This window comes from Danio rerio, chromosome 14 (assembly GCF_049306965.1).
Source record: "Danio rerio strain Tuebingen ecotype United States chromosome 14, GRCz12tu, whole genome shotgun sequence".
Lineage (NCBI taxonomy): Eukaryota > Metazoa > Chordata > Actinopteri > Cypriniformes > Danionidae > Danio > Danio rerio.
In genome coordinates, this window is record NC_133189.1 from 41,248,826 (window position 1) to 41,273,839 (window position 25,014).

General features: G+C 36.2%; 1 protein-coding gene across 6 annotated transcripts in view; it reads left to right on the plus strand.

Moving 5' to 3' along the window:
* The window catches only part of si:dkey-237h12.3, a 297,461-nt gene that overhangs the window by 188,255 nt on the left and 84,192 nt on the right, over nucleotides 1–25,014 (plus strand). For all 6 annotated transcript variants that reach the window (XM_073922109.1, XM_073922108.1, XM_073922112.1 and 3 more), the window contains 5 exons: nucleotides 8,882–9,120; nucleotides 12,704–12,823; nucleotides 18,354–18,568; nucleotides 22,030–22,237; nucleotides 22,946–23,047. In XM_073922109.1, the coding sequence (XP_073778210.1) occupies nucleotides 8,882–9,120; nucleotides 12,704–12,823; nucleotides 18,354–18,568; nucleotides 22,030–22,237; nucleotides 22,946–23,047 (884 nt within the window). The remainder of the gene's footprint in view (nucleotides 1–8,881; nucleotides 9,121–12,703; nucleotides 12,824–18,353; nucleotides 18,569–22,029; nucleotides 22,238–22,945; nucleotides 23,048–25,014) is intronic.

Here is a 25,014-nt window from a genome sequence, read left to right on the forward strand (position 1 = left end):
CCTCAGCTGAAAGGTGCTGTTGTTACTTTGGACTCATATATTCAGAACAGAAAACCTTGAGTACTGTGCTGCTTTTTATAAAATTGTTACCACACAATACAAATTATAAAATGACATATATGACTTTTGACAGGCAAATGTGAAGCATAGCGCAAGCTGGAGGCACTAATGCTCATGGTTTTATAATAAACGGCTAATTTTGTCAAAATGCATAATGCATGAAATTGTTTTGACTCTATATTGATTATCTGTGTTCCTAGGGGTGTTGCACAGGGATAAACAGAACTGTTGGTTGATGTTGCATACAAAATATACATTTATTCATAAGTATACTTCTTGTTTACTTTTCTAAAAATGTACTTACCTAACCAGAAATAAGTTTATCCAAGTGTATTATTGGCAATTTTTTTAAGCTAAAAAATAAAGTATACTTTTAGTTTAATTTAGTATTTTTGGTACTTGTCAGAAATAGTTAGAATAGTTCACTTACAGTAAATATACTGACTTAAAAGGTTTAGTATTTGGCATAAACATAATATTTGACATATTCTTAAAAGTATAATCACTAGGGATGTACTGATCAGGTTTTTTTGCCTTCGAGTCCAAGTCATTTGATTTTAAGTATCTACCGATACCGAACCCAATCTGATACTTCTATAATACATAAAAAAATTAAGAGTGAAGAAACAGATCCAGAATTTTCCTTATTTTTTATTGAATTCACCTTTTTAAACATTTAACGTCTCTGTTTGTTTGTTGTGTTAAATTTAGCCTTTTCCTTCCACCTCTTGCAATCCCAACTTTACATATCTCACAGTTTGCTATGGCAATGTTGTCATCATCAACTTTATAATACCTCCAGACCACAGACATACTCGCGCTTTCCGCTTCAAGCTGCTTCCATGTTCCACTTTGCCGGCATTTAGCCAATAGTGTCTCTGCAAGAAAATGATGCCATGCCACACACATTGCTGTTTCTGTCAAGAAAGAGGTCTAGCTCTGCATAGCTATAGATGTGTTAAAAAAAAGAAAGAAAAAAAAAAGATATATATATATATATACTTATGATTAACCGATTACGATAGAGTCTGAAACTCTGATCGGGCCCGATTTCCAATCACGTGATCGGATTTGGACATCCCTAATAATTACAAATTCTAAATAGGTAGGTTTGTTCTTAACCAAGTAGGTTTGTAGATGTTTTACTCTTATGATTAAGTGACCTAATAATATTTTTATATTTTATTTTATCCCATATAATTTTACATACTCCCCTGGTTTCAGAGATTTAGCTTAAGGCTAGTCTAAACAGCATGTTTGAGCTGTCTGAATTGAAAATAACTTGCAGTGACACATCAGTGTCATTGTTTTGTCTCAAGATGCACACCAGAAATGTGTTTCTCAATTTTTTTAAAGCAGCTTAAATGCTGTAATTTAACTAAGGTCTACCCTAGTGAAAACATAAACAAGCCAAGGGTTTTTGAAGCCAGACTAATTATTGTCAGTATAGGCCTACTTCAAATGCATTACTGATTAGCTAACTTTGCTAACTAATCTTATTTTCATTCATTCATTCATTCATTCATTCATTCATTCATTCATTCATTTTCATTTTCAGCTTAGTCCCTTTATCAATCAGGGATAGCCACAGCAGAATGAACCACCAACTTATCCAGTATACTGTATATTTTAAGCATAGGATGCTCTACCAGCTGCAACTCATCACTGGAAAACATCCATACACTCTCACATTCACACACACTACCAATTTAGTTTATTTAATTCACCTGTTGCGCATGACTTTGGACTTGTGAGGGAAAACACGCAAACACAAGGAAAACACACAAACTCCACACAGAAATGCCAACTGACCCAGCCAAGGCTCGAACCAGCGACCTTCTTGCTGTAAGCGCTACCCATTGTACCACCACATCACTCCCTAATCGTATTTTGGAAGAAGTTCTTTCATTCATTGATTTTCTTTTTGGCTTTGTCCCTTTATTAATCAGGGGCTGCATGCCACAGCAGAATGAATCACCAACTTAACCAGTTTTAATCAGCGGATGCCCTGCCAACTGCAACCCATCACTGGGAAACATCCATACACACATAGGCTAACCCAATTCACCTATAGTGCATGATTTTGGACTTGTGGGGGAAACCGGAGCATCCAAAGGAAACACACGAACATGGGGAGAACATGCAAACTCCACACAGAAACGCCAACTAACCCAGCCGAGGGTCGAACCAATCCAACGACCTTCTTGCTGTGAGGTGATCGTACTACCTACTTCATCACTGTGACGGCATTTTGGGAGAAGTAATTTTGTATAATTATAATAAATTTTACTTTTACTGTATGATTATTAAATACTTTATTTATTTTGTATTGAAAAAAAATGCATTTCTGATCTGCTGTTTTTGACACTCCTAATTGATGCTAATTTCCTAATTTAGTTAATCTGGCACCTTGTCTTTACTTTTAAACCCATCATCCACTTCATCTTTAGTTACATACACTTTTCCCCATATAGACTCAATCGTTTTAACTCTTTAAGTCAACAAGTAGTCCTTTTGAAAAGCCCCCTCTTTTCTTTAGCCTAGCTAATGCGGCAGTCATTATGTATCAGATTATGCCAGTAGACTACTTTTATTCTTTTGTTTGCAATTTCTCTTTCAACCTCCAAATCCTCCCCTTTCCTTTTGCTCGGGCCTCCTCTTTCATGCCGAGGCATTCCAAGCGTCAGCCCGATGACAAGGAAATGCGGGACGCTGACAGAGAATCAGATTGTACAACAGCAAAAATCTCTTTGGGGTGAAGTTACTTCTTAGTCGTCCTAATACGAACAACACTCTCACACCCTACAAAAAGGGGCGATGAGGATTAGCTTAGTCATTTTCTCTGCCTGGCGTCACACTCCTGCTAATCAATTATGGATTGTTTGGCCTCAAAACGGCACACTGTCAGTGTATTTGTTAATCGTTTGTGAAGGCTTTTAAATGTGCTTCATTCAGCGCGCAGTGGCCCGGAACCTATCCGAGCTCTTGTGAAAAATGTGTGTGTGCGGCTGTGTGTTTGTAGTCGTGGCAGCAGCTCATAACCGTGCAGATTATAAAGCAGAAGTTTTTACAATGGAGTCCCTGTGAATGAAAAGCAGGCATCTTAAAGCCGGGCCTGTATTGAAACTTCTACAAAAGAACAAGCGTCTGAGTGCTGCTTGACCGTTGAAGTTTGAACTTTTAAACAGTGATGCTGTTAGTCGCTGGAGGAATTCACACAGTAGCTGTTTGTGTTTTCAGCATTAAAAAATCATGCTAAAGGAATAGTTGATGCGTAAATGAAAACTTGTAGTTAGTATACTCTCCTCCAGGGTATTTGAGGTGAATGTGACTCTTCAGCAGAACATTAAAGACGAGTTTTAGATCAAACCGTGGTGCCTGGTTCACGTGTCCATGAAAGTTTGGAGCACAAGGCTGTGGATTCCCAGCAGCTCATGTGCAGTAATTCATTTCCGTCTGTTGGATGATCAGTGTAGTTTTTGGACTATTGTTAGAAAAGTTAGCCTCTTTCAGCAACGATTTGGACGTCTTTTACTCACAAGATTGATTGGTGTTTTAAAGGTAGTAATGTGAGGAATAATTGATACTGCACTGCTAATAATTAGAAAATAATGTGCACTGGAGGTGGTGATGATGATGTGCCTAATTTTTTAACAATTTTACAGAGTCAACTATTCTGCTTATACTACAATTATCACAACTAAACACAATGTTCAGATGTATTTTAAGATTTTTCTTGAGTCTTTTTTTACGCAAAATACTCCTGCATGTTCAGTGGAATTTGTTTCAAAGACCGTATAAGACAGAAGACGTGTTACTCGTATAATTTTTAATGGGGAAAAAAGTAACAGTCAATATGGTAAATAAAACCCGCCTACTAGTACAAGAGCCAATCATCGATTTATAGGTTGACAATTCTCCAGGGGAGAAGCTTAGACCAGACATGTGCTTTTACGACAGTTTTTTTGGTCAACAAACACACTGGAATCTCACTGAATACGTGCCTCACAGACATAAAAACTATATTAAAATAAAGCTTGAAATCACTAGTTTTAAATAAACTACCAACTACACTTAAAAACAAAAGTTTTTTTGGTTTTGTAATCTATCCCTGTAAGAGTCGTTGTCATTTTTGAAGGAGATTCACCATCAAGACCAAGTTGTGAATTACTTCAGAGAGCAGCTCGATCTGACAGAGCATTATTCAGTGGATGGTAATTCATTTAATTATTTTATGTCATTTGAGAAATATTTATATTTTATAATTAAGTGTAATTTTAAGTAACTATGGTCAGTGATTCAAATCTCATAGAGCCTCAAAGCCACAACAATGTGACGCGAGTCATGTGACACAACCCACCAAAAGGTAGCGTTTGAACGTGACAGCCATACTAAGTAACGCTTTGGGTCGAAAAGAGCAAGAGAGGTGGAAAAGAAAGCAGGCAGCGGCGTCATTATTGAAAAATATGGAACATATGTTCAAAAAGACTGCCAAACAGGGTAAGGCTAACGTTACTTACTTCCAAACAGGTGAGAATTTGTCCATATCTATTCTACGCTAATTGACAGCATTAGCCAGACGTCCTGTATATTTATGGACTTGTGCAGTACATGACCTACCTTTCCCTATTTTTTCCATTATTGTTATTTTTTAAATAACTGTCAGAAGAAGGCTTTAATGGCAAGTGGTGTCTTAGCCATCAGATGTCACTTCACAACCAAATGCGCTAATCCTGTCATGTCTGTGTTTTTGAGGCTGTTTGGTCATTTCGTTCCTTTTATTCTGATAGGATTTAAATCCGATCGTTAAAACCACTTCAGAAGGTGGCCTGGGATGCATTCCAGGTGAAACTGGAAAGGTGTAATTTATATATATATATATATATATATATATATATATATATATATATATATATATATATATATATATACATTTAGAAATTTATATATATAAATATACATATTTTTTATTATTAATTAAATGTAACAAAAATAAAAAAATAAATTATGACCTGGAGAAAATCTGACCTTAGAGGAACACCTGTAGTTGCGTTTTTACAGCCAAACACAATTAAAGTGTGCAAAATTATGCAATCAAGATCTGCCTGGAACTACCTTAACTCTCATCACAGTTCAACACAGTGTTAATTTAGACAGCATTTTTTGCACTTTTTTGTCATGTGCAGAAACATCTGGTGTTGTTATGCAGTTTCAAAATACAACACATTTTAATAAGTTTGTAAAGCCTATTGTACAATGTCCTGATGTTGTTGCAGATTCAGATTACAAGATGAGCAGCATGTTTAAATGTTGGAAAAAAATGTCTGCCTGGGTGTTTTATGATGCAAAAATGCAACATAAAAATGAGACAGTTGAGATTTAATGACCAATCACACAGTACTCCAACCACCTCTGCTGACAAACAAAGTAATGTACAGATAAATCTTAAACGACAAGATTAATCTAATGTGGGGAAAATTATGCAGCTTTGGAGAAAGTAGATTGACTGTAAGGTTAATTAATAATAATCTCATTTCTAATATGTTGTTTCATTGACTAAAACTAGACTAAAATGCCGGGAATTTGTCAACTAAAACCCAGCAGACTATAATATGATTAAACAAAACGACATTTTAGAAAAAAAAAAAATGCTGTCTAAATTAACACTGTGATGAACTGTGATGAGTGTTAAGGTAGTTCCTGGTAGATCCTGACTGCATTATCATAGAGCAGGGGTGGCCAACCCTGTTCCTGGAGAGCCACCTTCCTGGAGATTTCACTTGCTACCCATATCAAACACACCTGAACCAATTAATTAGGACCTGAACACCACGTGATAATTACAGGCAGTTGTGTTTGATATGGGTTGCAACTAAAATCTGCAGGAAGGTGGCTCTCCAGGAACAGGGTTGGCCACCCCTGTCATTGAGAATACTATTGTTTTTAGGATATTTTTGTTGAATAAATTGAAATGAAAATCGTGTGTATATGCTGTCAGCACAATAGACGTACACCTTAGAGCACGATTACTTTGAGGTTTTATTTGTATTCATGTGTGAGAATGATGGCTTGCATGTGTAAATAAAGAATTATTTGTTTACTTATTGTAATCAAAGAAATAAATGGAAGAAAGAACATTGTGTTGTCAGTAATCATGGTCTCACGGGATAGGCTGGCAGGAGAGCGAGTGCTCTATGCTGTGCCTGCAGCTCATGGAAAAGACCCGCTTCACTTCATAACTGTAGGGCCCATTGTCCAACTGAACTAAATTAATTCTAGGGATGTCTTTTCACACTAGGCTACTTGAAGGGCTAAAGCAAAGTACCTCGGGAGCCGAGCTCGGCCCGTGGGTCGCCAATTGAATAGCCTGAGACACATAGAAACTTGACAGGTCTGCTGCGCCAGTAGCATGAATGAAAACCATGAATGTGCGCACTCTGATCCTCTTATCTAATGAATGAACAGTGCAGTGCATAACACTTTAATAATTATAATTAAATAATAATGAAGTATTTTGGTATGTTTGACTACATTTTAGTCTCGTAATTCTCATGTTACGAACATTGCTTAGTGATAGAGTTAGTAGCTAATGATATCTATGTCGTGCCATCTTTATCTTGAAAAAATAGGGTCTTTTAGGGCCACAACTTCTCTTTATTTTCATATATTTTATGACTCTCATAGTGTTAAAGCATTCTGAGAATCACGTTATAAATCACTAAGGACCAACTCTGAGCTAAAAACATATTGGTAACACTTTATTTTGATGGTCCATTTAAGTATTTGTAGACTGTCTGCTTAATATTTGTTGATACTGCTCCTTCAACAGCCATTTAACTGACTATAAGAAACTTTGTAAGTACATGTCCACTTAAACTAAACCTAACCCCAACCTAACAGTCTACTTATAATATAAGGAGAATATGTTGTTATGTAGATGCAATGTAACTTAAATTCAACAAACAGACGATCAAAATAAAGTCTGTGACCAACATTTTTTATGTTATATTGAAGAAAAAACCCACACATTTGATGACTTGAGGGTAAATATATGAACAATTAAAAAGGGATATAGAAAAATCCTCATTATTCACTCATTCTTCACTTGTTCCAAACCTGTCTGAGTTTCTTTCTTCTATTGAACACAAAGAAGGATAATTTGAAGAAAGCTGAAAACCTGTAGCCATTAACTTCCATATTATTTGTTTTTCCTAGTATGCAAGTCAGATTTTCAGCTTCTAAATATAATTTCATTTATTATAATATTATTTGTGTTAAACAGAAGAAATAAACTGTTTATGACTGTTTTAGTTTGAGTAAATTGTGAGTAAATACATTTTTGGGGGGTGAATTATCCCTATAACAGTACATTTTAACTTTTAATGAAACTATCACTTCAAGTAAGAATGGCATGTTTTTTTTTTTTTTTCATCTTTGGAGATGATATACTCCGAGTAAAAGTAAAACGAATATGATCAATATGAGGATGAAAACAAGTTGTCCAAAGAAACAAGCATTTCCAGCATCGAGAGCCATGAGGAAGTCCAACAGCACACCAACTGTGAAATGCCTCCAAGACGCAAGATTGTACACAGCAGTTGCACAGCATTCAGATTGAGGCAGGCAGAGAGACCCGCAGAACGGGGATGTAAGAGACAGACGCAGTGAACAGGAGCCATCAAATCAAAATATGAATGAACAGCCTGAGGCAGAATTACAGCCAAGAAAACAAACCAAAACATTTAGCTACATAGTCAAATAGTTTGAACGTTTAAATAAAATGTAAAAATAAGTTCAGACTCTCCTAAGCTGCATTTATTTGTTTGTTGAGTAGGATTGTAATTTACAATAGCTGTTCAGATTTGATAAATGTCATTTATTCTTAAGATAGCTGCATTTTCAGCATCATTGCTCCAGTGTTAAGCATCACATGATTTTTCAGAAAACATTTTTATTTAGATTTTCTGCTTTAGGAACATTTTTTTATTGTCATTATCCTTTTGAAATGTGTTGTGCTGTTCAGTAATTTTATGTAAATTGTGAAGTTCTTTTTTATTAAGTGTGGCTTTATTCAATCCATTGATGTTTCACAAAATGTGTTTATTTTAGGACAGACATCATTAAAATTTGCATTTCATTCAGTCAGGATTTCATCACTGAGGTTTGTGAGTTTTTATGAGCATCTACAAGCTCCAGATACATTTTCCAACCATTATTTTGTGGCACATTGTCACTTTTTTTCTCATTAAATTGAAATCAGACAACAAACTTGTACACACCTCAGGTAAAGGATGATTTCTTTCTCTGTGCCGGCATCGGTGGAGCGCCACTGATGAAAAGCAGAGCACAAAACACTGCCATCAGATGTTGATGCGTTCACATCATTATGGGTTATGTTTGTTGTCATAGAGTCTAGAGTTTAGTCAACCACGGTGTACTTTAACATTATATAGTTCTTTCCATCATTACAGAAAGTCATTTTCAAACAGGTGCAGACACTGATCTTTAAACATGGGGCTTAAATCCAATAATGGCACTGCAAATCAATAATCTTATCAGGATTTAAATAACAGCTTATTAAATCACAGCTTTTGTTAAATCCAAACCTTGTGTCTACAAAAAACAGCTAAATTATATCTGCAGTTTCCATGGTGATTAATGCAATGATGTTTTAAAAGTTCTCAATAGGTCAGACATTTTAATAACTTATAGAAAAGACAGCTATGTTCTTTTTTTCCTGAGGTTTTATTCTTGCTCTGAAAGTTTTCAGCAAGGTTATTGTTTTTAGATTTCATCATCTTGTATCTCTGTTTCCCTATAGGCACTTCCTGCTCAAGACTGGAACAGGCACCACGTCTCTCTTTACAACTCCCAATCCTGGATATACAATGGCAACCGGGACTGTTTATTCACCACCAGCCCGACCTTTGACCCGCAACACATTATCAAGAGGTGCATTCAAGTTTAACAAGTCGCCGAAACGGTGTTCGTGGAAATGCACCGCTCTCAGTGCCGTGGCTGTGGCCACCCTGCTGACAGTCCTGCTCTGCTACTGTATAGGTAACTTCATGTGATGTTTGTGTGTGTGTTGGTTCGGGTGTTCCCAAAATATTCCTATACTCACTTTATTTTGATGGTCTCTTTAACGCATTTTGTTGAATTTGAGTTACTTTGCAACTAGATGCCGACTAATTATCATTAGATTATAAGTAGACTGTTAGGTTAGGGTTAGTGTAAGTTGACATGTACTTGCAAAGTTTGACGTCAGTATCAGCAGATATTACGCAGACTATCTACTAATACTCAATAGAGAATTAATTGGCATGTAGTTGCTTTTGGTCAGCAAAATGTGCAATAGGGACCATCAAAATAAAGTCTTACTATCAAAATAAAGCTGAAACAACACAATGCTTGAGTTTTTTTTATGTAAATACATTTAAATGGGTTAAAACCCAGCATTTTTTTACAGTGTACCAGGGCTGTAAAAATTAGTCAGAAATACTATTTATATGTAAGTGCCAGAAGATACCCAGGGAGAGTTTGTTATCTGTTTAAACTGTCTGTCCAAAATCATACTTGAGTAAAAAGACTAAAAAAAAGTTCATCTTTGAGTTTGACTTAAAGGGCACCTATGGTAAAAAATAGGTGTGTGCGTGCGTGCGTGCGTGCGTGCCCGCGCGCGTAAACTTTGTAACGATATTGTGTGTGACTCATCAATGCAACTTCACAATACTGATTAGTAAAGGTTAGTTCTTACTGTAGTATCTCACAAACGATATGTGAGACCTTCTTCCTTTAAGTCTGTCTGTTGTCTGACGCAGCTGAGGGAGGAGGCATGTAGAAACAGTAGGCGGGAAAGACTTGTCTTAAAGGCGCAGTACGACAAAACCACCCCCTGCTGGAAATCAGTATAATACAGCATCTTGTAAAAGGTATAATGAAAAATCTGATGGGTATTTTGATCTGAAACTTTATATACACATTCTAGAGACGAAAAAACTTATATTAAATCTGAAAAAAGGGGTAACCTAGGGGCCCTTTAATTTAAAAAAAACTTTGAGGGTTAGGAAATGATAAGGGTATATTCAGTTTTGTGTGTGGTATCCGTTTAAAGAGCAAAATGCAGAGGCCGGAAAAATATTTCAGACAGAATACAAGAGTGTGTGTTGAATTAATGATGACTTAATAATGATAGTATTAGAATTAGGGATGTCAAACACTGATCAAGGGCCTGCAAGGCTGTGTCTATGTTTAAAAACTAAAGAAAAAGTTATTTGAACTAATTAATACTTTCATTAATTAAAAATTATATAATATACATTGTATTAAGATAAATGGACACAGAAATAATATAAAGCAAATAAAAATATGTAAACATGATTAAGTGCAATCATTTATTCATTAATTTTTGCTTCGTCTTAGTCACTTATTTATCAGAGGTCGCCACAGCAGAATGAAGCAACAACTATTCCGGCAAATGTTTTACATAGCGGATGCCCTTCCAGCTGAAACCCAGTACGAGGAAACACCCATACAGTCTCATATTCATAGACACACTCATTCACTACGGTGAATTTAGTTAATACAATTCACTTACACTGCATGTCTTTGATCTGTGGAGGAAACATACTTCTGATTATTACTTCTAATTCTGATTGAAATCAGATTCTGATTATTAATAGCAACCTTTACATATATTCATCTATTGTAAATCTCTTGATTATTTCTGATCATAGTTAATAAAACCTGTAAATATCTGTAAGTTTTACTAGAGATGCTCCGATCATGATTTTTGCAGTTGATTCTGAGTGCTAATTTCTTTTCATCGTGCTCGGCTGATACAGAGTATCGATTCTGATTCTCGGATAACTAAGTCAGAAATACTAGAAATCTTGGATTACTAAGATAATAAATGAAGCATGTTGCATACATTTAATATTCAGAAGCAGCTTTACAAACAAACAAAAAAATGGATAAAACAGACTAAAAAATGAAAAAAAAAAGACTAACAATGCAAATAGAAACTTTTCTCATGTGTTGTAGCGCTAATGGTGCATCGGTTCATGAGATTGGCCAGATTAACGAGTACCGTTCGAGTCGTGAAATGTGATTATTGGCCGGAGATCGATCAGAGCATACATTTTTCTATAATTGCACTTTACAACTTATACCTAGATCCTGTACTTGCTACTATTGCACTCCTGGTAAGACCTAAACTGCATTTCATTGCCTTGTACTTGTACATGTGTAATGATAATAAAGTTGAATCTAATCTAATCTAAACTCGAGCCCCAGGAGGAAACCCCTGCAAATACGGGAAGAACTTGCAAACTACACACAGAAATGCCAACTGGACCAGCCAGGACTTGAACCCGTGCACTTCTTGCTGTGAGGTGACAGTGCTAACCACTGAGCAACCGTGCCGCCTAAATACGATAATACAAATCCGTATGTAAAAATGTTAAGTTTAGAGGATGGTAGATACAGTTCCTTCACCTTGAACATCGTTATGTCTATGGGAAATCTAGTATAACTGGAAAATCAGTGTGTGTGTGTGTGTGTGTGTGCGCTACAGCTTATGTGACCAAGAGGTACTCAGGTGTTAGCTGTTTTATTCTGCCTGCCCCCATAAGAGATAGCGAAATAGCTCATCAGGTGGAGTTTTTCTTCCACAACCTTCATCCGTGGCCAAAACACCTGGTGCTCTGCTCTAAATAGTCGCCATATCCCAGAGGACGTCACATACGCACACATGTACTGTACTGGAAAAAAGACATCAATTTAGTGATTAATAACCGCAGTGAAGTTAAAGCAGACTTATTGTCCGCAGCGATCTATATTCACTCTGCCAGCCCTCACAAACTTTATAAGCACTGTTTCTTTTCTTTTTTTTGTATTCTCTCAGATTTCCCAACATTGTTTCCCCACTGTGAGTTATTTGCCGCAGTCGGAGGCTCCTCCTCCCCTGCTGAAGGCCTGTTAGAAACATTCATCCCTCCGAAGATCAAAACGGAGAGGAAGAGAGGTGTGTGAAGCGCTGCCTCCTCAGCAAGCTCCCTCGCTGTGAACTTTGAAGGAGACTTTTCCCAAGCTGTTTTCGCACACATCGAACGGTTAAAAAAAGAAAGAAAAAAAAAGGACTAGAAAGTGTTTGCCTCCGATTTAACAGCAATGCATGAAGAACTGGATGTTTTGAAGAGAGAAAGGGAGAAAGAGAGAATGAAAGAAACTCCTGTGTTATATAACGCAGACAGGTTTTGATCTTGAGGCTCTTTTTTAATCACTGGAATCTGATTTCATTTTCTCTGTTATAAATGTTTTCAGTGACGAGCTAAAGACTAATCTGGAGTATATTCAAAAACAGTTTGCGTCAAGGCTCCATGTGACGATAATTCAAAGAAAATATTTCCAAACAGCTAAAAAGACATCGCAGAGTATTCAAAGCAGATTATAATGAGGGAGATGCTTTCTTTTTATATGCGCTGCGCTTGTGTCCGACATGTGCATAAAAGGAGAGCTCAAATCACCTTCCGGAATGGCTTTCAACAGCTTTTAAACTATATCGTTTTGCAAATGAGTGTGTTTCGTGACATGATATGTGCTTGCTGTTCCGTTTCATGATCTTAATTGCCTTCTCTTGCAGCCATGCATGTACTTGGCCTGAACTGGAAGCTGAAGGATGTGGATAATCATGCCTTTGAGAATGGACGAGCCAAACCAGTGACGTTCCCGACCAACACTGTGACTGCAGTTTCTGCAGACGGTAAGTTTTCAAGGCCACAATCCATGACCTTTTAGTCAGAGAGCACGGCTTTTCTTCTGACATGCGCTAGATGTTTCATATAGAGTGCGGTTATTTCATTTCAATTGCTTATTCATTTGCTGTGCACTGTTTGCTTTTTTAGTTCATTGAATAGTATTGATTTTTCCCTTTGAAAGAGTGAATATGAAATAAACTATGTTATAATTTGTGTACATTCTCAATCAAGACATAAAGTCACAGTTTTGACTGATTTTAAAAAGAAGAGCTGCAAATATGTCACTATAAGACTATTCACTGTTGTATTTGCATTCTGCCACATAAATGTGTCTTCGCTAAACGGATATACAGTTTAAATCAGAAGTTTACATACACTGTATAAAAAGGCACATAACCATTTTATAAAAAAAAGTCAGATGTTAATGTGACTAATCTTTTTCTTGTTTAAGTAAATTAGAATTATCATTTTTTTTCTGTTTTGCTTAATAACAGAATAATGAGAGAGATATTTTTGGAGAAATTTTTATAACTTTTCTTGAAAGTCAAGTTTACATACAGTAAGATTATTATGCCTCTGAAAATGCTCAGATGATGGTGTCAAGGTTTTGGAAGTTTCTGATTGGCTAATTGACAACATTTGAGTTAATTGGAGGTACAACTGTAGAATAGTATATAAAGAAAACCTTTTTTTGTGTGACAACATGGAAAAATCAACAAGCCAAAAATCAACAAAAAAGCCAGATTACAATTTGCTAAATTACACTGGGGGAAAAAAAAAATAAAAAAATTGGAGACATGTCCTGTGGTCTGATGGAGCTACATCCTGACATCAGCCAGGAAATTAAAACTTGGCCACAAATGGGTCTTCCAAACAGACCATGAACCCAAGCATACTGCCAAATTAGTTAAAATGTGCTTTAAGGACAACAGAGTGAATGTTTTGGAGTGGCCATCACAAAGCCCTGACCATAAACCTATAGAAAACTTATGGGCAGAGTTAAAAAAGTTTGTGCGAGTAAAACAGCCTACAAATCTTACTCAGTTACACCAATTCTGTCAGGAGGCCAAAATTCCTTCAAACTATAGTGAGAAGCTTGTGGAAGGATACCCAAAACATTTGACCAAAGTTATAGAGTTTAAAAGCAAAGCTAAAAAGACCAAGGAAATGTTTGTAAACTTTTGACTGTCTAAAAACTTTGAAAAAAAAGTTCTCGAAAAAAATAATTCTCTCATTATTCTGGCATTTAGCAAATGTAAATCATTTAGGTAATCTTAACTGACCTAAAATAGTAAATTTGTTATGTAAAGAAGTTATGTTCCTTCTTTTAGAGTGTATGTAAACCTCTGGTTTCAACTGTAAAGCTGATCTTCAAATCCTGCGATATATGCAAATTACCTATGTTATGTTAACTAAAGCATCACATACATGCATTTCATTTATTGATTTATTGCTAATGTAATCTATATGAGTTTTTTGGCAAACAAACTATTTCATTTGTAGGCTACAGGAGGCTTTGTACTTCACTTCTGGAATTTCACACATTACTGTCAATATAGGTTAAATGAAACATCCGTTTTTGTCATACCGATACATGCAAGATATCATTCAAAACTGTACAAGCCAACTGTAGGGTTTGTATGGATTTGCATTCACAAAACATTCTACCTTTGTAAATGAAAAAAAAGCTTTCATTTTTATTGACAGACTCCACTGGTGTTATATGCATCTCTGTTGTCAATACCATTTGATATCAATTTAACATTGCAATCATTATCGTTTAACATTTTAACGACTGATCAAAAATTCTGTAGAAATACATAAATAAAATCTGTCATTTGTCGATGCTGTTGTGTTCTGCATGTATAACACATGCTCTACATTTTGGAGGAAGTGAATTTCAGATATGCGGTTCTAACAGCCAGATGCAAATAGACCTGTCCAGTTTCATCTGGAACGTGTCCCAGACCACCTCCTGAAGTAGACGGAGTGATTTATATCTGTCTCTAATGTGTTTCAGAGGGCATTTACACCAGCTCTATTCACAAACAGATAGCTCCAGTGACCATGTGTAAACAGAGAAACACTTTTAAATATAATTACATTGTGAGATATAAAGTCACAATTATAAGAAACAAATGCTACAGTTGTGAGATACAGTAACATGAGATACATGACAAAAAAGACTGAGGTGACAAAAACTTCTATTTTTAAGCAAAACCTAAAATGCATTGGAACTGTGGGACAGTTTGTTCATTATGAAATGTTGGTTTCTGGGTGCAGTAAGCAGAATTTATCAAAAAAAAAAAAAAAACAACGGATGGAAACCTATGGAACTAAATATTAGCTCATTAATATAAACTGAAGTGCTTAAACTCTTCATAAATTAGCTTTTTACTGCTATTTTATTTAGTCAGATTATTATTCCTTTCATTTGCCTCCTATAAAAATGCACACATACAGTTATTGGTAAAATCTTATTCATTCATTCATTCATTCATTCATTCATTCATTCATTCATTCATTCGTGCGTTCATTTTCTTTTCGGCTTATTCCCTTTATTAATCAGGGGTTGCCACAGCGGAATGAACTGCCAACTTATCCAGCGTATGTTTTAGGCATCGAATGCCCTTTCAGCTGCAACCCAACACTGGGAAACACTCTTGCATACACACACATACACTACGGTCAATATAGCTCACTCATTTCACGTATAGTGCATGTCTTAGTACTGTGGGGGAAATCGGTGCACTCTGAGGAAACCCATGCAAACACGGGGAAAACATGCAAACTCCACACAGAAATGCCAACTGACCCAGCTGGGGCATGAACCAGTGACCTTCTTGCCCACTTCCTTCCACATTTTTTAAATAAGTAAATATTAACAATTTACTGTTCTTAAGGCACCGCTTTTTTATGCTCGTGATGTCACAAAACAAGAAACAATGCTGCAAATGAAAGATGTAATGCCACATTTTTAGATGCAAATTTACAATTACACAGAAAAAAAAAAATTCAAATAAAGACATATGAAGTATACATTACAAGATATACTATATTGGTTACTATGATAGCCGTTGCACCAATATTAGATATACACTCACAAGTTGCAATGAAGTGATATAAAGTCATCTTATTAGATATAAAGTAATAGGGTATATGCACAGCTAGTGTTGCTTCCCATAACAATAAACTTCCAGTGAACGGTTCATGTGACTTTTTTCAATTTCATACAGTTCCTTTTACAGCATCAATGTTGTGATGTAATTCAAATATAATTAGTTAAATAGACTTCAGCATTTATTTAGTTGTTCAAGTGTAAAATGAGAAAAAAAGCCGTTTACAAGCACACCCCGTCAGGATCAGCAGGCTAGCACAGAAACTCTCTTAAAAACACTGGAGTAAAATAAATACTCATATTTTAAAAGACATGGCATGGAAAAATGTGTTTTAATGCAGTGTTTCTTGTACATTCTGAGACACACTTTATATCGGATATGAATCATGCAGTGAAGATAGTTGATTTTTAAAGAAAACAGACCTTAAATGCGCCAATTTTGTAACAGCATACAGTTCACCAGAAGTGTTTGATCCAGGTTACTGAAATACTTCTGCATACTTCTGCATATTCCCTATAATTGTGTGAAATGAATCAACCACCATGAACTGCTACTCACATTGGTCCATTCTGACATGCATATCCATGTAAAAAAAACGTCAATTTTTCACAATTTAATCAATTCCCAATGGATAAAATAAGTGAAAAGGATCATTGGAGTCATTTCTGTACTTCAGAGATACAAAAGTGACGGTATCTTTCACTTAAGGAGTGACAGTTTCAAAGAATAGCACCCGCTGTGCTGGGTTTATCCTAATTACCATGTTTAGAAAGCATCAGTTTGAATCAAGTCAATAAAGGACTATTTCCTCACTCTGAGTGCAAACCTGCCATGCTACATTGTGTTCTTTTAATTGACTAACTGCCTTTTTCTGAAGTGCACTATAAAGATGTTTGCCAGTGTTTTATAAACTCGTTGGCTGTCATCTGAATGATAGCCTTTTGAGAGTATAAAAGAGCATGGCAAATGCCTACTGCAACTTTTAGGGTAATGTTTGACATTTAGAGGCTCTCATCAGAAAATCATTCAAGAGATGATTTATCTGTGAACTTATAGAGAGGAATATTAAAAATTCTTTTGAAATCTTGGACTTGAAAGAAGAACAGTTTTTATCTAGGTCAGACGGGCCAGTGATTGTCAGATTTGACCAGGGTAAAATGAATCGGATTAAAAGGGAATAGCATATTACTGGATTTGCTTTGGCAACTAAACAAACATCAATACATCGAATATGCTCTATACAGTACATGAGTACCCGACAATAAAGCAAACTATAATTAATATCTAATCTAATACATGTATGTCTTGAGGGTTGAATCAAATGTGTGTCATTCAAAAGTTAGGGATTAATAAGATAAATATGTTAGTAATGTGATATTGTTAATTATTAATAATAAGTTAATTATTTCTCTCACAATACACTGAATTTTGACAGTAGTATAGTCTTTAAGTGAAGTTCATTTATGAACTAATTTCGAGAGGATCATGTGCCTATGATTGCTTGCAGCCGGCCCCGCATTATTTAATTTATAATTCACCAATCCAGGCCCGGATTAAGAATTCAGAGGCCCCTGGGCACAATGTCTTGTAGGTCCTCTACCTGGCCACTATAGTTGAATTAAAAATAATACTAATATAATATTTTTAAATAAGATGAATCTATAATGTATTGCCTGCATTTTTAAATAAATAGTATACAGTACATATATTTCTAGTCTACATAGATTTATTTAAAAAAAACTATTTTTAAAGCATACTTTGACAAAAATACTAATTCTAGTAAAAATTTATGTATTTTAATTGACTTAAGTTCACTGAAGCAGTACAAAAAATGTATATTTAAGCGTATTTTAATGTATAACTTCTATAAACTTATAATGCTTATGCTTATGATTATAACACCTCTCCAATCCAGTTCTACGAGTCCTCGATAATACACACACTTATTATTGATTCCTACTTGTCTTCCTTCTGATGAAGAGTAGGCAAAAGCTGATATGTAGGGGTGGAAAAAAAAGAAGAACATGTTTTCACATGCTAAATTCAAACCGGGTTCATGATCGATCACGTCAAAAAATGTAGCCATGCGCTTTACCAGCTATGCTACTCACGCTGCTGTCAATAGCGCTCTTTACTTATGTTATCTCTTATGATCAGTTAACTAGCTTATTCCAATGAGCTGTGCTATTTGCACTTAGCCTAAATAGACACTCCAAAATCGACATCTCCCCCCTCCTCGCAGGGGCCTGTGCCCATAATGCTCATTGGTTAATTCGGCCCTGCACCATTAAGACAATTCCTAAGCCACTATAAATATCCTAAGTTCCACATGACAAAATACTACTGACCAACAAACCAAATTTAAAATATGCTATGATATGCTGCCTTAAAAGTGTTTGCATGTGTCTGTTGACAGGAAGGGTTGGAGTGATGCTGCAGTATAACTCCACATTGGACACAGGGCAGGTGGAGATGGGTCAGCAAGTAGCACACGCCATTCCTCCAGGAGTTTTCTGGAGGTCCAGACTTATCATTGAACAACCACACTTCCTCAAGTTTAATATTTCCATTCAGAAAAACGCCCTGATCGGAGTCTATGGGAGGAGGGGGCTTCCACCTTCACACACCCAGGTAATACAAGATTAAAGTCTCGATTCTGTTATTTTATTAGTTATTTAAATTAGTCTTTTTTTTTATGAAATACACATTATTTAGAATCATGCATCTGCCAATTTTTTGCTCATTGACGTTTTTTCATAAGGAGTTTTTTAAACGAAGGTAAGTTTTCTAATGTAAAGAAAACATACAAAATAGACTTCAATTATTTATTTTGCTACACTGTCAATTTCTGTCTCTACATTTCAGTTACAATACATGTATTTTATATATTTTTCCCAAAATATGTTTTCTTTTCTAGTATATTTAGCCATAAATACTCTCTTCAGCAGCTTGTACTTACAGAAAACTTTGCAGTCAAACATTTATTCATACCTATATAAGAAGGATTTTACAGAGGGATATATTCATACATAAAATGCCTAATCATATGTAACATCTGTAATGTAATTTTGCTGACTGTTTACAGTATTTTCTAGGGATTTAACGGTATCAGAATTTCACGGTACGGTAATACCTCGGTATGAATGTCACGGTACGGTATTTATTGAATCATTTACAGGAAAAAACAAAACTTATGAAAATACTCCAAAAAAGTGCCAAAAGTGTCAATGACATACAAATTTGCCATCTATCTGTAAGCTTTGAAACAGGAACTTCAATTTTAATAACAAAAAAATATTAAACCATGTAAAAAAAATAAAGTTTCAATTTAGTAGTGTTGAAAACTCATCACATTCAACATTTAATCACTCACTCACTTAGATAGAGATGGGTTTAAAGGAAAATTATCATATAAATATAATCTGGTAAAAGCTGGTATCTCTGGGCATTTACAATGTCCCCTGCAACAGAAAAAAAACCCTCTCATTTGGGACTGAGGTTTCTGGGACAAGAGAGATATGACTTGGCCCAGGTTGACAGCAGTGGGTAACGTTGTGCATTGTCTTTCCCCCACTTGAGAGGACAAACCATGAGTAAGATAGAGGTCTCATGTCTGCATCAATCTGAACAGTGTGCTGACAACACCGCTATTCAGTACGCGCGCAACAACACAGCTGATAAGAACTCGCGCGACAACACAGCTGATAAGAACTCGCGCGACAACACAGCTATTCAGTACGCGCGCGACAACACAGCTATTTAGTACGCGCGCGACAACACAGCTATTTAGTACGCGCGCGACAACACAGCTGATAAGAATTCGTGCGCGACAACACAGCTGATAAGAACTCGCGCGACAACACAGCTGATAAGAACTCGCGCGGCAACACCGCTATTCAGTACGCGCGCGACAACACCGCTATTCAGTACGCGCGCTGCGACAACACCCGCTTTAGAGTTTTCCAGCTCTTTTTCATCCCCGCTTCTAGCAGCACACTCCATTTCCGCATTACTGGATCTGTAGCGACAACAGACCGCAAGGGATGATGGTCAAGCATGGGCTGATGGGAATTGTAGTTTTCGCTACCTCCCGTTCGCTTCATTCGCCTGAGCAAATTTTCTCTGAAGACCTATAGTTTTACCGAGTCATGCGACTTCGGTAATATCGAAAAAAATTAATATTGCGGTATGACGGTATTTACAATACCGTTACATCCCTAGTATTTTCTGAATAATTGAGTTATAAAATTAGATTCCCATAGTCCCCTCTGTAAAGACATTTGTCCCTGGTGTTAACAAAAATGAAATATGAATTCTGAACCAGACTTCATTCAGTGTTCAGATTTTTATGCTACAGTGGCTATGGAAAAAGTATCATACCCCTTTGAAATAATTACTTTATTTGTCATACAACCTGAAATGAAATTACATTCCAAATAACTTTCCCAGCCTTTGAAACGTTTATGTAGCCTTCTCATCGCCTGTGCCTTTCTACAACTTTGTCCCGAAGGTCTTTTTAAAGCAGGCTGTAATGTGATTACAGGTATAGATTTTCAGAGGGTATGATCATTTTCTATAGCCACTGTAAATAGAAATGTCTTCGAGTAAGTGCATATGGCATTAAACAGTGCCTCATTTCCACATTTATAACATTTTAAAAACATTTTAGAAATCTTGGTATTAGGTATATGCACAGCCAGTGTTACTTCACCTAATGATAAACGTCCAGTTTTATGGTTCATTTTACAGCATTGATGTTTAATGTAATTAAAATATAATCAGTTAAATAGACTTTAGCATTTATTTATTTAAGAGTATATCGAGATGCAAAGGCGTTTACACGCATTCGCCATCAGGATCTGATATGGCGCTGAAAAATGTGATTTAATGCAGTGCTTCTTGTACATTATGAGACCTACTTTATATTGTATATCAATCAGACAGTGAAGATCATTGATTTTTTTTAAAGAAAACAGACCCTAAACGCACCAATGTTCAAACGGCATGGTTTACTGGAAACATTTGATCTAGGCTACTGAAAAAATAAAAGCCCTTCTGCATACTTCAGCATATACGCTATTATTGTGTGAAATAAATCAACCACCATGACCAGCTACTCACATTGGTCCACTCTGACTTGCATATCCATATCAGATAATGTCTATTTTTCACAATCCAATCAATTAATGACAAATTTCTATAGCCTCTGTATCTAGAAATGTCTTTGAGTAAGTGCATATGTCATTTAACAGTACCTCATTTGCACATTGAAACATTTAAAAACATTTTAGTGCATTAAATATTGTGCATTAAATAAATACAATTAAATATTGTAATGCATACTGTAAAATGCAATTCTTTATGTAGGGTCATTCTTTGAGAAATGTTTGATAACTGTTTTTCAACCTGTTCACTTCCAGTGCCCTAATCTTCCAAAATGAACTGGCTTAACTCTCTTGGTTTTATTAAATCACAGTTACATCTGTAGTCTGCAAAGTATTGGCAAAGTATAAATCAAGACATGGAGGACTCAGCCGTCAATGGTTGTTCAACAAATCCTTCTTTAATCATAACAAAACTACTCCAACAGAAAGACAGATCTTCTCTCTGTCTCAGTGATTGGCTGGGTGTTTAAAACTCACAGCTGTCAATAAAAGCAGCATCTTTTGTAAGTGCTGAGGAAAACTGTCCAACTTATTGTAGATGTTCAATCAATGTGTCCCCAAAGCCATCACAATAAACTAAAGCAAGCTTATTGAGTGCTGCTTCCAATTTGCCATGTGTCTCCTTATTGCTTTTTTGCAGCTGACCAGTTGGAAATCAATCGGAGAAACTTTAATTTGGAGTCTCGAGTTAGTAGATCTATCTATTTAAATGCTCTGTTTGAATTACGGAAAGTTCTGCTGGATAACACACTCCTCGACGCAAGACATCTTTAAAAGATTTCAGCATGATATTTTAAAGCCAGACAGGGTAATGGCAGCCTAAATGTCATGGTGTCTGGATATTACATTTGCCTTTTATTTGGTTGTAATGCTTCTGGTAACAGCTGAATAATGGCGAATGTCAAATGTAATTCTGTTTTGTTTCAGTATGACTTTGTGGAGCTTCTGGATGGCAGTAGGCTGATCTCGCGAGAGCGCGTTCAGTTGGATCCGGAGCTCAGGGACCGACTGGAGATACCGGTCAGCGTTCAGCAGGCAGGATTTATTCAGTACCTGCACACCGGTGTGTGGCACCTGGCCTTTTACAATGATGGCCGCACTGTAGAGCCTGTCTCATACAATACCATAGTACTAGGTGAGCTAGTGCATGTAATAAAACCGTGCGATTGAGTGCAAACGCATTTGTCTTTGTTTATGCACTTGGTTATGTTATGTTTACAGCTTATTTCTGCACCACTGCTGAAAATGTAATTTTGTGCCCAACATTATGTAATGTGACGCTTGACAGAGCAATTGGGCCAGTGTAACAAGCTTTTACAGGCGCCTTCAGATGGCCTTTTTATTTATATATTTCTGCCTTGCACCCAAGTGCCTGAGATAGCACAGCAGTGATAATGAGGCGTGCAGAAGCATGCCCTGAGTTGTTGGCTAATCAATAAGTTTGATTCTGCTGCTATCTCTTTCTGTCAGGCCAGGAAATATGGAGGCCAAAAGACTAAATCTCTAAGCCCTGTGCTGCTGAGCTGTTTGTTTGTTTGTTTTTTTGTCTTTAAATATAATTTTATTTTGTGTGTTACGCGGTCATGAGCTGGAGGATCTGCTTTTATTTAAAGCAAAGGAAAGCACTGGCCTTTTCAATTATTTATACAATTATTTATTAACTGGGAATTCAGTAGGCAACTTCCAAAGAGACTGCTTGTAATGCTTGATTTAAAGACACTCCAGTGGTGTTTTTACTCCTGTTTTTCTTGGCTTGTTAGAGCACAAACACGAGGCTGTGTAAAAATGAAGTTTATATGCGATGGATAAATTGTAATTTTACTGTGTGATCTTCTTTGTGCAGAGTCAGTGATGGAATGCCCACACAATTGCTATGGCAATGGAGAATGCGTCTCAGGCACGTGTAATTGCTTCCCAGGATTCCTTGGGCCATATTGCTCGAGAGGTATGTGAGAAAAAAGAAAGAGAGATAATTATGTTTAATGAAAAATTTGTTCTGGGGCTGTTAATGGTTTTCTTCATGACAGTTAAGCACAGAGCACATTAAGTCTTGTAATTGTCATAGCTGAAAACAATCTGCTGGTCACTTAATTAGGTACACTTGTTAATTTGCTTATTAACGCACATATCGAATCAACCAATCACATGGCAGCAACTCAGTCCATAAAAGCATGTAGACCTGTACTATACCCTATAGACCAGGGGCCTCATGTATCAACGTTGCGTACACACAAAAACTTTGCGTACACCAGATTTCACACTCACGTTTGGATTTACTAATGATGAAATGAACGTGAAAATGTGTGCCATGTGGTCTACGCCAACTTCATGCCTGGTGTACATTCATTTCTTGTGTGTGTTTGTTATATTTCCTTTGGCGACTCCTAGAGGCAGATGTCTAGCAGGTATATATTTATATATGGTTTCCATACCATGCAGTTGACCAGCCAAAAATTAAAGTGCAATTGCAGTGGTCGCAGATTTTCCCAATGTAATCGGAGCGATCTACTGCACGCACATTGCTATAAAGGTGCCACTTAAAGACGAATTTGTATATGTGATCAGAAACATTTCCGTTCAGTAAATGTGCAAATAAAATATGATGCACAGACATATTAATAATTCCTACTTGTCTTCCTCATGATGAAGAGTAGCCAAAATCTGATATGTTGCAGGGGAAAAAATTAAGTATGTCTTCATCACTGTATTCGAACCGAGTTCATGCTCGAACGTGTCAAAACATGATGCCATGCCTTTTACGAGCTACGCCACTCACGCTGTTAAAGATACTACAAAATTTTACACCTTGAACATAGCACTGAGTGGATTAAAAAAGAAATAGTGTGATGTTTAGACCCAACTGTGTTAACCGCATCAGTTAAACTCTCTCACTCTATTTTTCCTTTTGGTTTTAATTCCGGACGGCAAACTTGCAAATGACACCGTTTTTCTCCGGTCTACCTCCGAAAGCAGCACCACCAATTCACATTCTGTTCGAAGTTTCTCTTTTTGCTTGCTTTTGCCATTGCTTTTTCGTTGGGTTTTGCCAAAGTATAGTAATTAGCATATTCATACGGGGGAGGAGGCAGGGAGGGGTTTGCGCTCGTGCACGTGCGCTCAGTTTCATGTTCTTTTGGATGTACAAAGAGAATATGCGTGTAGGGCCAGTGTCCTACTGAGGTTAGCTCCAACTTGCTTCAATATACCTCCCAGGAGGTTTCTAGTAGATCCACTAAGAGCTTTATTGGCTAGTTCAAGTGTGTTTGATTAGGGTTGGAGCTAAACTCTCCAGGACACTTTCAATACGGATGTCATGTTCAGGTTTTTTTGCCCTCGAGTCCAAGTCATTTGATTTTGAGCATCTACCCATACCGAAACCTGATCCTATACTTCTATTTGAAAAAAAATAAATAAAGAAAGAAAAGTGAAGAAACAGATCCAGGATGTTTCTTCTCTTTTATTTAATTCACCTTATTTTAACATTCAACAACTCTGTTAACAAACAGACCACTTCTGTGAGATAACTTGAACAATCAAGTAATAAATAACATACATTTTTAGACTTAAGTGCAATAGTAAATATATATATATATATATATATATATATATATATATATATATATATATATATATATATATATATATATATATATATATATATATATATAAACTCTTATGTAAAAACAAATAGCACTTCAACTTAAAGTACCCAGCAGGCAATCTCAAGTTTACATATCTCACAGTTTGCTATGGCATTGTTATCTTCATCAAATTTATAATAGCTCCTGACCACAGACATACTCGCGCTTTACACTTCAAGCTGTTTCCTTGTTCTACTTTGCCAGCATTTAACTAACAGCGTCTCTGCAAGTAATGTCATGCTGCATGCATTGTTTCTGTGTGAAGTCAAGA